We start from the raw sequence: 16,783 nt of genomic DNA on the forward strand, positions 1-16,783 counted from the left end.
TGCTGGAACATGCAAAGAATAACCTGTTTAGCTGCGTGCCCATTTTCTGCAGGAAAGTTACTCCGCTGTGTTGAGTAGCTTCTCTCACAGCCTGTCCAACACGGGTACAAACCCATACCTTTCAATATAAGGGAACACTATTCACAATTCTATTTTGCTTGGCAGCTTGTTACTGAGAGCATATATGAAAAATGAGTAAGTTAATAAATGTGCAAGCATTAGAGCCAATAACATGAAATAGGATTATTACTCATCTTAGCTTTCTTCTGCATTGGATCAGGTCTCTTTTTCAGGTCATTAGTGTCTGCCACAGTTTGTGTTTAATGAGAAGTAAGTTTATTTCATTGGCAAAATGTGTTAATAGAGATAAAGGGTTCAGTTTGTCAGTCTTGTCCAGTCCTCTGTCTAAATTCATACATATCAATGGTGCTTCGGAAGAACAGGTCTATATTGTCATGGCTTACTGTTGCAATGATCAAAACATAAAGCCACTCGGATGGCGGCAACATGAGATAACAAGTAAGAATTTATTGTTGAATTATGGTCTAACCTGACATATTATCCAGCTTCAATCACAGAAAATACACTTGTGCACCAAATAAATTCAAGCATTAAGAAATTCAAATAGAATGATCAGGAATGATACAGAATCACAATTTTGCAAAAATAAACCCACTTTGTAAAATAAATTGTCAGGCTGCCCTAGGTCTCAGTATATAATTCAGTTTCATTTCTATTACACACTGGCTGACTTACATATACGTGCTTACTATAATCATCAATTTAATCTTTCATTCTCTAATTGACAACTGCACAGATATATTCTCAGCCCTCTACACTCTTTACCCATTAACTGGAAGGAAATTGCAACTGGCCAGCTTCTCACTAAAAAAAACCCCCTCTAAAAATATAAGATTCATTATATCGCGCACACTTCTGCTCTGCATATCATGAATTATTTCCAGAAATCAGTAGAGTTTTTTTTTCCATCGGATTTATGAGATGCAACACAAAAGTACTGAGAAAGGAAGAAAATAATTCCCACAATTTATTAAGACGAAACTAGTGACACTGATTTCCCAACTTTTTTTTGAGTCTTGTTTAACGTTCATCTTGTTACAAGGGTCATACTCCAGATAAAACTGACCTATTTGATTGGGTTTTTAAGTTAGTAATATTTTCAATGTCAAGGTTTTTTTTTGTTTTGTTTTGCAGCATTCATCTTTACCATCATCATAAATCTTAGGGTGGGATTTTCCGGCCTTGCCTGCTACCGAGGTCATCTGGTCCCACCGGAAGTCAATGGGCTTTTGGCTGGGCCGCTGGATCTGTTGTGGCGGGTCCTGCCACAATGGGGCTGGAAAATCCCGGCCTTAATCTCCACTAAGCTAAATCAGCACAGGCATTTAAATCCTGGACTCTGGACAAATCCTTAGACTAACTTGGGCTTTGAGACTGTTAAGATTTAGGAGCTAAAATTTGCATTTTGCACAGCTGTAGTCTGAATTTAAAGGGTGCATTGTTTACGCAGGGTCCTTTGCAAAAGGGAAATCACCCATCTGCTAAAGGCCATGGCCGGAACTGCAGATATTTTGCTTGAACTCCATTAATAATTCATTGGTACCACAAAAATCCCTGCCTCCCCTATCTGCTGGACTGGGCAAGGGTCATTTAAGTGAACTGTGTTAACACCTAACTTGCCCGTCTTTTAGGATTTTCGGGAATCAGACAAAAGAAATCATCACCATCATGAGTTTATCTACCTTCTCTCCATTTTAAGTGATTATAAGATAAACTTTCATTTATATAGCAATTCCAACATCCACTGAATCAGTGAATGATACGGCACCAGAAGCTGGCCAGTTGGCCCATGAGGGCTACACTGGTTCTTTGAACCAGCTATCCAATTAGTCCCATTCCCATGAGCTATCCCCATAGCCCAGCAAATCTGTCCTCCTCCAATTATTCAATTCCTTTTTGTTATGATACAGCAGGTGGTATTTGCCAGGCTGACCAAATCCACAAGGGAAGCTTGGCCACACTGTCACAACAGTTTTGCAATTTGTATTTATTATGAGAAGGGTTGTGCACTGAATTCAGAAGTAACGAGTCCCTCAACACCTTTAGGGATTTTAAGAATTAAATTAAAACATTTATTAACAAAAGAAAAGAATTAAAGCACATATGGTTTATAGTTACACCGTTTCTTAATATTACAATAAATCCCAAAATTCCAAATTAACCTGACTCCCAACTACTCACCCCTTTTAAGGCAACAGTCCCAAAATATAATTTAAATGTAGAGAGGCAATCCAGCAAGGTTACCATGGCATCCACTCAACAGTGGAATTCCAAAGGCTTTTTAACAAAACTTTGGTTACTGGAACAGCAGACTTCTGCAATGTGGCTAGAGGCTGTTTCCCCAAGTCTGTTTCACATGGTATGTCTTTTAGATCGTACACGGCCACTCCCGATACAACATTCCATCCTTCTTTAAATATATATATTTCTTCCTCTTTAATCTGTAAATCCCATTGTTTCCATATGTCTTTGGAATTTACTTTTCTCATACTATAAAAATCTTCTATGTTGTCAATGTGGCCTTTTTGTTTTGGGAAAAATAAATGTAATAACCTTGCCCTACCTATCCTGTCAGTTGTAAAACTTTATCATGTTTCTTTGAAATCCAAACACTTCTCCACATATCTTAAAATGCAAATTTCATTCACCCGCTGTCTGCTGAGATTTCTACCCTAGCTCTGCATTTCAAATACCCTTTTTACACCTAACTCTTTTGATCATTTCAACTTGCAGTCTATCCAACTCCAGTTAAATCAGCCACACAAATAAGCCTACCTTACAATATCCCCCAATAATATTATGAAAAATATGGTAGTTTCGTGACATTTTTTAAAGTTATGTCTGAATCTGCTTCCATTGCCCTTCTAGAAAGTGCTTTCCAGAACAAACAACTTGATGCATAATCTTTTCCTTCATCATGTCATCTCTGGTTCCTATGCAAATTATCTTAAGTTTGTGTATTCTGGTTCACAACCTTTCTGCAATTGGAAACGGTTTCTCCTGATTTTATCAAAGCCCTCTATGATTTTAAACATTTCAATCGAATCTCCCCCTAACTGTTTCTGCTCTTGGGATAACAACCCTGGGATCTCTAGTCTTTCCAGATAACTGAAGTATTTATTCCCCAGAACCATTAAATTAAATTTCTGTACCACGCACTCTGAGGCCTTCAAATCTTAACTAAATCACGGTGCACAGAATTGGCCACAATACTTCAGCTGGAATACTGATAAATTACCCTGATCATATAACAAAGCAGGCATGTGGGCGCTGAGCTGAAGTCAAAGGAATCTGACGGGTGGGGAAGGGTGTGCAGTGTGAGGAATGGAGGAAAGTGATCAAACACATAGTTAAAGTGAGGGCGGTGGGAGATGTTGAAATCAGGAACATAGTAACGAGGCAAAATCGTTTTGAAAGGTAGCTTCAAGTGGTAGGATACTGGTGCTGGAAGACTGACCTCCAATAATGAAACAGGAAGTATGGGGAACATTAATCCCTGGAACACTAATCCTTGGATGCAGCTTGGGACATGGAATGGGGCATTTCCTAAATAAGGTGGAGTGAAGCTCTGCAGGGATTTGGAAATGAGAATGAAGATTCTGAAATTGATTCAATGACACAAGGTACCAGAATGCTCGGGGAGAAGGTGACAATCCAAAAGAACGAAGGCCCTAGAGTTTTTGACTTACTTGGATTTGTGAAAGTTGAAGGTGGACCGAGCACTGAGGAATCAATATTCAAATGCATAAAGGTGTGGGTAAATGATAATAGAGTTATAATATTTATAACATGTGAAAGTAAAAAAAAAATGATGCATTTAAGAAAGACTTTGGAGGAAAACCGAGTGGCGCATTGGTTCAGGACATGGTCATTTTACTTCTGAAACTCGGGCTTGAATTCAGACCAGATTAATAGGCTGTAAGGGTCATATATAAAGTAGATTTGAACAGTCTAATCGCAGTTTCAAATGAATGCAGCCTAAAGGATGCAATGGTTCACAATTTGAAACAATTCAAAAAGGCTTGAAGGATGGGCAGTGTGTAAAGTTGGAAAACCTATACTAGCATTGAAAGGGTGGTCTTCCTAGTTTGGGCTGAAAACAACTGGAGAAAAGACCTTGCCTGTGCAATCATAAACGTCTTATCTATAAGTCTAATCCTCTCCCCCATCACCACCACCACCCACCCACCCACCACCTCCCAAATTGCTGATAAAAAGAGTAGAGGGAGCTTTATTCTGCATCTGTGAATACTTGTTGGTGATTCTGGGTACCCAAAATTGAGAATACTTCACCAAACAGTGGCCTGGTGTTCCCCTTTCCCAATGGAAGTTTAAATCTGGCACTAAGTCATGTTGGTTGATGAGCAGAAGCACTGACGTCAGCAAGCATATAGGCAGCCAATCAAACTGCGGTATTCACAAGCAGTAAACCAGGAAGTTAAGTGCACTTAAATACCTTCGCCATCACTTTAAATTTTCAGATAGTGAAATAAATAATGATTGGATTAAGGTAGACGTTTAAATAAAGATCGATAAATGTTAACTTTTTTTTAAAAATGTGGATTTTTTTTATCATTGTGGAAAAATTTGATATAGAATTAGTTTTTCAAGGCCAGTGAGGGTGTTTAGTGATAATTATGAAGTTAGAATGCCATTGAAAACTCAGTTAGCACTTCAATCAATAAGGTGCAACTTTTTCAAGGGTTTTTACAGGAGACTAACAGTGTATGAGTGGAAGTTCTCAGCAATTCCATTTTTTGGCATGTTTGTAGTCTGGGGGCAGACAGAAGGGGTGGATGCCCTCTGGAGAAGCTTGGAATCACCGTCAGCAACTTCTAGATCTCTGTGTCATTCCGTGCATGGGTGATCTCCAGAAGTTGCTATCGGTGTCAGTGGAATAATGATGGCAAATCCTGGCAGTTTAGCCACCATCAACACAGCAACATTTGGGCCCATATAAATTTAAAAAAAAAACATGGCTGAGTCAAAAGAATTTGAATGTCCTCTGTTAGACAATCAGCCACTGGGTATAAATAGTTGAGCAACATTTTTCACGTGATATTTACCTTTGTGCTGTTGCTTCACCTAAAAGTGCAGCCATTTGCCTTTCACATTATGGTAGACAGGAACAAGAGTGGGATACAAGGAAAGAAGTAATATTTCATTCTGCGTTCAAATTTATCACCATTTTAAAAACAGAAAGGCCCAAATTGTTTGAATTGCACCAAATTCTGCAAAATTAACTTGTTGGTCCCCATTTAGATCGCTTCAAGCTGGTAATTCTGCTTCTCGTTCTTCCCATGACACACAGAACACAGTCTGACACACTGATCTTTTTACATCCCTGCATGACAGTACCTCCTCTGTTATTTTAATTCATTACTGATAATGCAGAATAAAGCCGAACAAATTGTCAGTTTGCTTCATTCACCCTGATGTCACCACCAGTAGAAAATAGAATGATTCAGACATGCGTTTATAGTTAATGATAAATCACAATTGTCAATTCTCTATTTCGGCAATCTAATGCCCACAGTTTAGTGAAACCAAAATAGGTTCAAAAGCAGAGACATGTTTTCTGTAACATAGGTGAGGGGACCCCTTGGACTTAGGTTACTGAGCTAACACTGTCAGGTTAAGACCAACAAAAAGACAATCTGATGAGCTATTATTGCAAATTATGGGAGTAGGCAACATATCAAAATTAATTTTAATAGATAGGTACAAAATATGTAAACAGTTACTCTTAACTTCTCAGGTATTTAAAAGAATGTGTCTGTTTAATTAAGATTAACAGGTTAGGTGTGCTTTGAAATATATTACATGTCTCACAACTCTTTCTATATTGTAACATGGGAAATATTAACTGAAGTTACACAAAAAAACACTTGTCACACCTACCATATGTTACCTGACAATGTAGTTTAGGCAAGAATAAAAGCATTCAACATGCTAAATGCAGGGCCAATATGCTAAGCTTGCTATATATAATTATCTGCAAATTGAGAATGCCATGTTTAAATGGGTTATTAAATGGAAAGTTCAAAGTGTGAATTGTAAGAACTGTTATAAAACGTTCAGTTTCTTATATTAACTTTTAACTGCTATAGCTAGCAGCCAATACTTACTGTTCTGGGCTTGAAATGGAGGATATTCGAGCCTCTACTGGCAATGCATTACTTCTTGGTTTCTTAACTGGTGGCCTTGGAGGACGTGCCTGTGTACATATATTTATATCAGAAAGAAACTTGTTAGCATTAAAAACAATTACAGACATTATCCCTAAAAAACAATTCTAGGTGTCCAGAGGTTAAAGAATGGAAGCAAAGATTAGACAGTTCAACCAATAATGAAAATAAACGTATGCAGACGGAGGACAGGCTATGCAGTTATGGAACAAACCCAAACAGAGAGCTTGTCATCACTTCAGTTTTAGTTTGTCAACATCCTATGGGTCAAACTTGCTATTAATTATGCTTTAAAGGACACCCTGGTCAACCCAGTAGAGTCTGGACAAAACCATGAGGCTGTACCAAAGTCAAACCCGGGTGCAGTGAAATAATGATGTTGCCTTAACTAATGGATTTAAAATTTTTAATTCTGTTTCGCACCTTCCTAAAAAAAACTTATTTAAGCATTGGAAGCCAGCTACCAACCAATAGCTGCTATTAGGTCATCAAACATACGTCTTGAACTGATCAGAACAGTTCAAGGAAACATTGTTCAATCAGCTAGTGAACTAAGATAACATCCGTACCTGAGTTAATAAGGACTTCTCCCAACATTATTCATTAAATGTGTCTAAATATAGTGAAATCAACCATTTATATGAAATGTATGGAACGTTACAAGAGATACCTGCGTCTTGAACTTAGCAGGTGGTAAAATTAAGACAGGTCAGGGACACAAATCCAACAAATGAGAAAAAGACAGCAAGATCCTTGTATACATAGAACAAAAAAATGTTTTATGTAGCTTGTAACATGTAACCACTACTCTGCCACCTTAAAAGAGAATCTTTGAGCATTATGAGCAGAAAGAGTTAAAGTAGCTAATTTGTATAAAGCTCACCATGCTGTGTGCATGCTCAAAAGCTGCACATTTAGAAGCCTAAAATCAATGAGTAAGTAGCAGGGAATGATGCCCAAGGCTGTAACCTGAGCAACAGGTTTGCATGGTATCATAGTTTATATACAACACCTGAAGTCCAAGATTGGATTAGGCATTAAGTCAGCCCAGGGTATCGATTCTCTCAAACCACAGATACCTTTATTGTAATGGATTCTCAGCTTTCAGTGGAAGTATTCTGCAGTGCATCATGTGATTCACAAAGAATCCCATGACACATCAATACTGAAGAATATAGCAGCACAGGAATGATGAAAAGGTATTTTTCATAGTTCATAATTGGGTTAATCACTTTACAAGTCCATATATTGCTATGTTTGCTAATATTCTCACTGCAAACCAAGCTGCACTTTTCTGGTAAATTAAACTTGCATATTATATTTCAACAACTGGGACAATCCCAGTAATTAAAGGAGATGGTAGCCCAGTGGTCATGGTATTGGAGTAATCACCCAGAGGTCAAAAGTTTAAATTCCACTATCGAAAGTTATGAAATTGACTTCAATAAATCTGGTAATTTCTGGGTTATCATAGAAAAACCATGAAAGCTGACAGATAGTTATAAAGATCAGGCAAGGGACCTACCACCCCTGCCTGATCTGGCCCACACTGACTTCAACGTATATGGTGTCTTAATGCCCACGGAACAGCTAGTGATAAGCAATAAGCATTGCCTTGTCAGTGTCTTCGACATCCCAAGAGAGCTACTGTAAAGTTTCTATCTAGCAACCTGGTAGACAATATAAGAAATATATCACGTGCAGCTGGTAGGTTCTACAGTGTATGATGCTTAAAAATGTGTGAACAGGAAGGCACTGAGGCTATGCGCAGATTTGACTCTGGCTTGCTTGCCCCTGGTTCAGGCTCCCACTGACAACCATTTCTCATTCCCTGCCATTCCTCTCAATGTGACTTCTTTCTCTTCCCCATTGCCACTCCTCTGTGCTGCAAGGGTCATCCAATCAGGAAGTGTCAGAATTAAGTGGGAGATGTATTACAGGAAATTGAAATACAGGAAAACAGTTGCCTCTCAGCACCAGAAGGGTCACATGTTAAAAGGTACCAGCTGTTCATTCCAGAGCAAGAGTCTCTATTCCAACTACCAAAAATGACCATGCATCTTCACAGCACATGAGCAAAGAGGGCTGTTCATTCGAAAAAAAAAGTTGATGTCACACGAGAGGCATGGAACTATCACTAAAGAGCAATACTTGCATTCACAGTCATCTGTATTTTGGAATTGTAAATACATACGCCCATTAGTAGTCTATCAATACAAAGTCTTATTTCTCAATGAGCAGAAGCTTATGCAAGAGATTTGAGTGCCACCATACAGAGAGCTGATTTAGATTCAGCTGAGATACAGAGCAGCTTTAAATTGCTGATATTACAGCATAAAAGTCGTGGAACCAATATTTTTGGATGTTATCACCTAATACAGTTACTATTTAAAGGCAATTAAGAAAACTAATAAGTAGCATGTGGTGCTGCTGGGCTGAAACATGCTCAGGAATGGCATCCAAAGGTATAATTATTGCCAAAAATGTACAAACACTGCATAAAATAGCTGTTAGCCAGTAAACAATGTTTAGTACTATTACAGTCTATAAAATATAGATCAAGTACTTTGTGATGATTAAAATCTATTCTGAATATGGTTCACTAAATAGCTTGCCTCTTTTATTCTTACCGTTTTGTCCACTCCTCCCACCCTGACCCCAACACCCCATGTGCTTCTGTCCTTTTTACATAACTGTTCAGACATCCAGGATTCAACCAGCTGCTTCCTTTACAATGTCTCATACCAATAGCACTGTGCTACTCAAAGGGGTAAGCGCTGCTTTTATCCCTCCCCCCTCCAAGGTGGTATGTCCCACTCATGAGCCTTGTTGGAACATGATTTCACAACCACAGTGGTGTGAAGCTGCTGTGTTGCTGGCTTCTTTTGTGGCTCATTTTGTTCCCTCGCTGTTTTGCCTATCAGACGCTTTGGTACTGGTTTTTATTTATGAACAAGACCAGATAATGAAAGGGATTATCAATTACTGACAGAGACACAAAATGGAACATAATGTCAGTCTTTAAATATATTTAGCAGTTTCAGTTAAGTTTTTATTTTCAAAATGAACTATTACAGCTGGTTTAAAACCATTTAAGAGCAATTTCTGATTAATGGGTTCAATGTGAAGAAGTAACAGTAAAGATTCCACAGATGTTGCTTTGTGGGAATTGTTGTACTAGAAACCTGGGAAATGCTTTAGAATAAGTGTCAGGAGCTTGAAAGTCAAATTCTCAAATTTACTGATCTGAATGTTATTTGTACTGACTACTGCCGTTCAAGGCTAGAAGTTTAAAACCATAGACAATCTATGTAGTTACAAACCGAATCAGACACTATGTTTAGGATACATGCAACATTATTTTTAACACCCATCTTCACCACAAAAGATACGCGAGCGATAGTTCATCAATTGTGGAAAAAAATCCGATTCTACATTCACTGATGTTCTATAATTTAAAAACAACAAAAGAAATTAACTGACACATTCATGGCTTTAACTCTGTGTAGAATACAACAAAAGTTTAGCAGCGAGGGGGAGGGCGTTCAAACCATGACCTCAGTGTAGCCAATGCTACTGAAGAAAAGTAAGGGGTCAGAAAAGGTCAGTCTGTGAACTTACTGAGGAGGGGGCCAGTCCCCAGACAAAGCTGCCCTTCCATACAATGGAGACAGCTTAAGCATGTGAACCCATTGGTAGGAACAGAAGGATTAAGTTTGTGGCAAGTTTGCCTGCACTTGCAACAGGGAGAAACATGGGGGAAAAGAACAACAGAGCTAATTAGCAGAGCTGAGCTGTCAGACCGCAGCTGAATGGCTCAGTGCCAACAAACAAAAGGAGAGGCCTGGCAATCAGCAGGATCGATGGAAAAGACTGCTTCATTAGGGATGATAGAACGAAGAAGGAAAAAAGAGAAAAGAGGCTGTTTAATTAAGCTTGAGCTGGAAGGTGATGCGTGAAGCTTGCCTGTCATCGTGCTGCTAATACTTTCACCTTTCCGCCAGAGCTTTGAAAAGCCAGCGATTACCCCACTAGTGTCAGCAACACCAGATATATCTGGGGAGAAATGCAAAAAAGGATTGGAGCCATAGCCTAAAGGGACTTCAGTGGAAAGTCAGAGAAAAAAAAAGCAGATTCCCTACAGTGTTCTGAACCTGACAAATCCAACTGGGCAAAGCTGAATTTGCTTTAGACCCAACTGCTCACATTTAATCATTAAACATAAAAATTTAAGCTTACGTTCAAAATAGCAGCAACTACAATGCATACAGCAACATAATAACGTGGCACTTTTACATAATGAGTTTATACTTACAAAGATTTGAAATTTGTAGTGATTAACTACAGCTGGATCATTACTAAATCTATAATCATAAGGCACTAATCTTTTTATTTTAAAATATGAAAATAAATATCACACTTTTTAAATGATGTTAATGATTTAACTTGTGTTGGGTATTGCATTATATAGTGCTGCACTATAGCTCACTGGGTTTATGTCAGGATTATCAAAGCCCTATATATGAAGAGTGGTGCCAGGATCAATGAACAATGAGTCCTTTCTGACAAGTAACATAAACTCAGTAACACACCATGATATGGTGAGATTTAATTTATTCTAAGGACTCTTTAAATGCCGACAAGGCACAAAATGAAGATCTTTAACTTTTAAAAATGCAAATATAAAAGGAGACATGTCAGTAAGATCTGAAACTATGGAGGGAGAGAACCTGCTCTTTGACTGTTCCTGGAATGACACTAGAGGGTTCTGTGTGCATCATATTAAGTGCTGCATGATATCTTTATGACTAATTAACATAATTTTCATTGGTGTTAGATATCAAACTGAAAAATGTCCATACCCTGCACATGTTTTGATAAAGCAAAGTGAATTTTAAGTTTTTTAAAGAAGTGTTTTTATTAATAGGTAGGCTATCTTCTAATACAACCATATTAGGTGAATTATAGAGTTGGCATAATTGATAAACTGCAGGGACTTTATGTTCACAGCAGCCAAGCTGAAGTAAGGAAAGTGAATGTAATGTTTACATCAATGAGGAATGTAATGACTGTGATTTTAACAAAATTCAATCTTTTCTCCTCATCTTGCTTGATTTAATTCCAAACCTCAGTACTTCTCATCTACAGCATTTGCTAAAAGCATGAGTCAAACAGCAGAGTTGTTAATGGGACATGGCAGGCACACAAACGCAGAAACAGAACTCAAAAAAATGAAAAGATCCGGGTGCAGTGAGGTTGTCAGCTATTTCTGGCGACACAACCAAAAGGTAAAATGTTACATTTGAAGCCATTAGTTAAACGGATTTCTATGGGAAGAAGGCTCTCATTCTGTGAGTCATAGGCCCATCATACTTCCATATAGTTTCAATTTTCAGACCTTCTGATATAATATACAAAGTCAGCATTCCATAGCTGTTTGAAACTAAACTTGGAAAAAATGGTACTGTACCTGTGCAGGTGTCATAGATTCCACCCCACTGTACCATGCCTAATAAATCAGAATGTTTTTATATATGCTGATGTGATGGCACTGCAGACGCATAGCCTTTGCTCTACTGCGATGTATGTATTAGGGTTGGCAAAATGTGCGGAGTACAATGCTGGCTGGGACATTAGACCAAACAGTAAAAATCAATGATAATGATACCTCTTATACTAAAGACAGGAGTCCATTATTTTTTGCTTTTTAATTGATACTATTTTGGCTTTTGCTCTTCTTTTCAAATCAAATCTCAGCTAATATTTGTGCAACTGCCCTTTTGGTCGTTTGGATTAAGAGCAAACTGCAGAGTCCAGGGCAGAGGGTCAAATATGTCCCTATCCCAGTCAGCTAATATGCTTGGCTCCCTATTGCTACAGCTAATGGGTTCAGCACAGATTCTGCTCACTGCTTGTGACTTCCTTGCTGAGCATTACACATTCCTTAATGATCCTCAAAGGCAGTATAATTCTAAAGTGGGTTACCGTACGAAAGATAAAATCAATATTGAAATCTATTGACATGATTGTCTATAATTTTCTTCTACTCCACTTTGGATAATACTGGCTTTTGGTTATGCATCTGAATTGGTTAAAATGACTGAGAAAGGATATTTCAGTGTCTCTGATTTTTTGCATCCAAATAATAAACCATAAAAACATTCTTAAAGACAATAGAAAGTGATGAAATGAACAGTTTTTCCTCAGCTTACCTGTTTGTCCATCATTTCGATTGTGTAACAGTGCACACGATTCTGATTTACTATCAATTAATTCTATCCCACTTTTTTTTTGGGGTCAAGTTATTTCTGTATTTTTTGCTCTTACTTTGTTGGGCAGCATTCCGCAGTTGAAAAGCTGACAGATGACCTGTTTCCACCACTCTGTCACAAACTGATTTTCCTTTCTTCCCTGCGAGGAAGGGTTTAGTCTCCACTGTCCAACATGACTGAGATAGGAGTTCTGAGTGGAGGAGTCATTGTCAACATGTGTCATGTTGCTTTGAGACGGTGTGTTTTGTTTGATTAGTAACAAACTACTTCCCCACATGAACTGCACGTTTTTTGCTGCAGTCATTTGAGTGTGCAGAGCTCACTTCTATATTGCACTGGTCAGGTCACAAGGCTAGCTTTCCAAAATCTCTTAACATTGAGAAATGGGAAAACATTTCAGAACAATCGCAAAAACTCCCCCACAATATGCCCCTTGAAATGAGCCACATGCATATAGCAGCGTGGAGCTATTTAAGAACACTGCACACCTTACGAATATTGTAGGTTATAAATATGTAATTAGCCCAGTGAAAAGGTTAGGCTACCTCAGAGCATGTACAACATGCATGTTTCCTGTGCATAAACACAAACTGCCAAATCCAAGCATGCAGTCGAGGTTAGAGACTTAAATCCAGGTGTTAAAGAATCCCATATCAGCTGCACCGGTGTTACCCAGGATTCTTATGACAACTTAAGTGAGCAACATTTCTGCCATGGCTCTATCATAATGCCAATTACAATAAACACCAAACATTAGAAGAATTAGGAACTGGACGAAGAAAGAAGCAAAGTTTCACACCTGTCTGAGAGAAAACTAAGCAAAGATCCAATCCCTTGCTACAAGACCAAATAGCACAAACTGAAGAAAAGGGTAAGTAAAGTCAGCAAAGCAACTTAGGTGGTGTTATACATAATTAAGGAGGTACACAACTTCTGTCTACTCACGGGCAAAGTAGCACTGTTTATCTTTGGAGGAGGAGGGCGAGGTGGAGGGACTCTCTCTGGCTGTATCAAAGTGGAAACTTAAACATCAGAACAGAAGCATCCTTCAGTTTAATTAAAATAAAAACAAACATAGCAAGCAACTATAAAATAACACAATTTTGAAATTTGCACATGTTGAAAGTTCATTATCCCAGATACGTGTATTCATACCAAGAATTTGATCGGACACAATAGTCTCTAGCTATAACAAACTTTTACATATTTTTAAATAACTTATCCTGTACCAACTTTGAAAAAGGCATTATTTTTAATTATGGAGCAAGAGAAAGGAATAAAAAACCAAACAGTCAAAACCCACAGTGGAAATTCTTACATACATATACATAATTTTGTAAGACGTGTCACTTCCAGGTAAAGCTGCCGAGCTCCACAATTATTTTTATTCAAATCATGAGTACAGTACTCATCAAATTAAGTAGCTCCTGCAGACATCATGATTTAAATCTATTTAGTTTTGTGGAAACAAAGATTGAAACTTTCCTGAACTGAATTTATTTGGATTTTGTTCTATTTCTGTGATACTCACAGCCTGGCCTGTCATTGTAATGTCACTATGTTGGATTACTGGGGATGACATCCAGTATTCATACAAGGGAAGCTGGGAGTTATACTGTAATAACACATGCTGGTTTTCCATCATAAAATTACTAAAGTTGAAATGCTACTCCTTTAAGATACTTGGGCTTTAATATGTTTTGTATGGTTTCCTCATTGTTGAATTTTACTAGGTTTAGCCAGACCACTTGACTGTACGTTTGCATTAACTGAGCACTCCATCTGTGGAAGAGCAGAAGATTTTACATCAGGAAATTGATGTAGTCTTCCCTAAAATGTGATCCTGTTTAAGATGCCTTAGCACCAACAATGGAGAATGCAAGAACTGCACCATCTCCACCTTCACAAAGATAAAATGGACCAATCTTTCTAATCACGTATAATTCACACTCACCTCCTCTTTCCTCTCCACTTGATCCTTGCTTACTCTTTCATGTGGACACACTTGACCCATTTCTTTTCACTTGGTTCAAAACACTTTTAGTAGCTTCCAATGTTGATTTTTTTTCTCCCTGCTACATCATGAAATTATTCTTCAAATCTAAGGCCAACAAAGTAAATGCAAAAACAGCACTCCTACCCCATGTCTCTTAATAGGTAAAAGGGTGAGTTTCCTGGACTGTAGCATAGTAATTAGCACAGGCATTGGGAAACATGCTTATTCCACACCCCGATTGTGTTTTCAGTCCTATAGCTAAAGTCCTGTGGTATCTGTGCAAGGTGACCGTCAGTGAGGCAAATCTGAGCTATAATGCTAGGAACATCTTGCGCTGCAGGTTTAACTCAAGTTAGTGATAAAGTAGATGGTTGGGGTTTTACTTTTCAGGCAGCTGATTTTTAATGTGAGTACAGCCTGGATGATTTAAGTTTAAAGAATGTCACCAGGCAGACCAGTGGGTTAATTGAAAACTTTTAAAATATAGTTTCACACCAGGTATGCATTATAGCACTCAGCATGAGAATGCACTCAGGGGTCAAATCATTGACCTAATTTCCAAGTTATGCTGCATTTTGTATCAATGAAACTTTGGGCACTGATGATAAGGTAGAAGTAGGACCTCATCCTACTGGAGTTTGACCTCAAAGTCTATACTGATACTCTAGACAGTACTGAAGAGGGCTGCATTGTCAGAAATGCAGTTCTTCAGATGGTAATGAAAAATGAGGTCTTTCTGTTCAGATGTAGCACTAGTCATACAACAGGAACTTTTCCCAATATCCGGGCCAATATCAAACTTCCAGCGAATACCACTAAAGACGGAGTAACTGATCAATCATCCCAATGCTGTTTTTGAGATGTTACTGGTCTATTTACCTATGCACAAAAGTTACTGCATTTCAAGTACAAATATTGCTTCTATATTCAGGTACTTTAAGAGGCTATGAGAAAATGAAAACAATACCAACAAAATATGAACTATTGCAACAAACACTCTCATATCAGAGATCATTAAATTCCAACTCTTACTGTGACCAAATGTACATTTCCCCAATACTGTATAATTATCATTCATTAGGTTTGAACATTCTTTTTTTAAAAGCAAGTTGTTTAACCCAATGCCTTCTCCAAATAACTGACTAAAAACAAGCCACTTAAGGATGAAAAAAAAATATTAAAAATTGAATTTCAAAATAAACCCAAAACAGATTGCCAATTTAATTATCGAAGATGATTGTAAGAATAAATTATTTTAGCTTAGGGAAAGGACGAGACTTTTCTTCCCGAGAATGTGTACTTTTAATTTCCCCAAAAGGTAGGGTGCCCTTCACTGTTCCCAAATATTAATAACCTTCTATGTTGCAAAACAACCTAGAGAGCTTTGAATATAAACAGGTGGAAATACAATTTTCACACAATCATTTAGCCTAACAGGAAATGAAGCATAAGTTTACTGGAGGAATGGTCTGAGACTTATTTCCCCCCCAGCAATGCTTTGGGACTTCATCCACAAACTGCACAGGGTCAGATTTCATCTGGATTTAATAAAACCCTTCGAGGACAAGGCTATATTTTGGGTATAAAATTGCTAATAAGTTTTTCTTTCCTTAGTTCCGTCTTCGTAAATGACCTGAGGCTCTGCAATTCTGTAGGCTTTATTCTGGTTTATAAACTCAGTATTAGAAATATGTGAAGAATCATTTATTACATTTGCATGACAGAAATGATACCATGTCATACATTTCAAGCAACATTTTAATTAATTGTTACAATGAGCAGCTTACCAATAAAAACTGAAGAAAAAAAAAAGTCTATTTTTAGTGATGCTTGAAAGGGTTTATTAGTAATCTGCCTGAGTCTGTGCATCATGCAGTAGTGCCAAATAACAGCCCTAATAGCAAAGAGACTCAGTGAAGTGTGTTATTTTAAAACAAAAGTCAAGACTGCATTTCAGGTCTTTCAAATTTCTGGAACAATGAAAATTAAATTCAGCTATATGTTATAGATCTGCCCTGGTTTTTACTCCATTATGCCTGTCAGTGCAACAGTCAAAATAAATTTAGACTTGAAGTTTAATTTGTTCAGCAATGCGCATTATTTGTTTAGGAGTGCAGAAAAGTAACTATGACAAATGTAAAGTAACTATGACAAATGATACATAGATAGATATCAATATAGAGATAGAGCTTATATTCACTATAAGCAGACTTTTCATTTAATCAAAGTGATTTATATTTTACGAA

General features: G+C 37.7%; 1 protein-coding gene across 12 annotated transcripts in view; it reads right to left on the minus strand.

The window, feature by feature from the left end:
- LOC144685412 (DENN domain-containing protein 1A-like) overlaps positions 1-16,783 on the minus strand; it is a 604,549-nt gene that overhangs the window by 25,910 nt on the left and 561,856 nt on the right. For 7 of the 12 annotated variants that reach the window (XM_078549859.1, XM_078549854.1, XM_078549858.1 and 4 more), the window contains 2 exons: positions 13,487-13,546; positions 6,210-6,298 (listed from right to left, as the gene is read on the minus strand). In XM_078549859.1, coding sequence (XP_078405985.1) covers positions 6,210-6,298; positions 13,487-13,546 — 149 coding nt within the window. The remainder of the gene's footprint in view (positions 1-6,209; positions 6,299-13,486; positions 13,547-16,783) is intronic. The other 5 variants (XM_078549861.1, XM_078549856.1, XM_078549860.1 and 2 more) reach the window with 1 other exon arrangement.

The sequence above is a fragment of the Cetorhinus maximus genome, chromosome 10 (genome assembly GCF_964194155.1).
Source record: "Cetorhinus maximus chromosome 10, sCetMax3.hap1.1, whole genome shotgun sequence".
Classification (NCBI taxonomy): domain Eukaryota; kingdom Metazoa; phylum Chordata; class Chondrichthyes; order Lamniformes; family Cetorhinidae; genus Cetorhinus; species Cetorhinus maximus.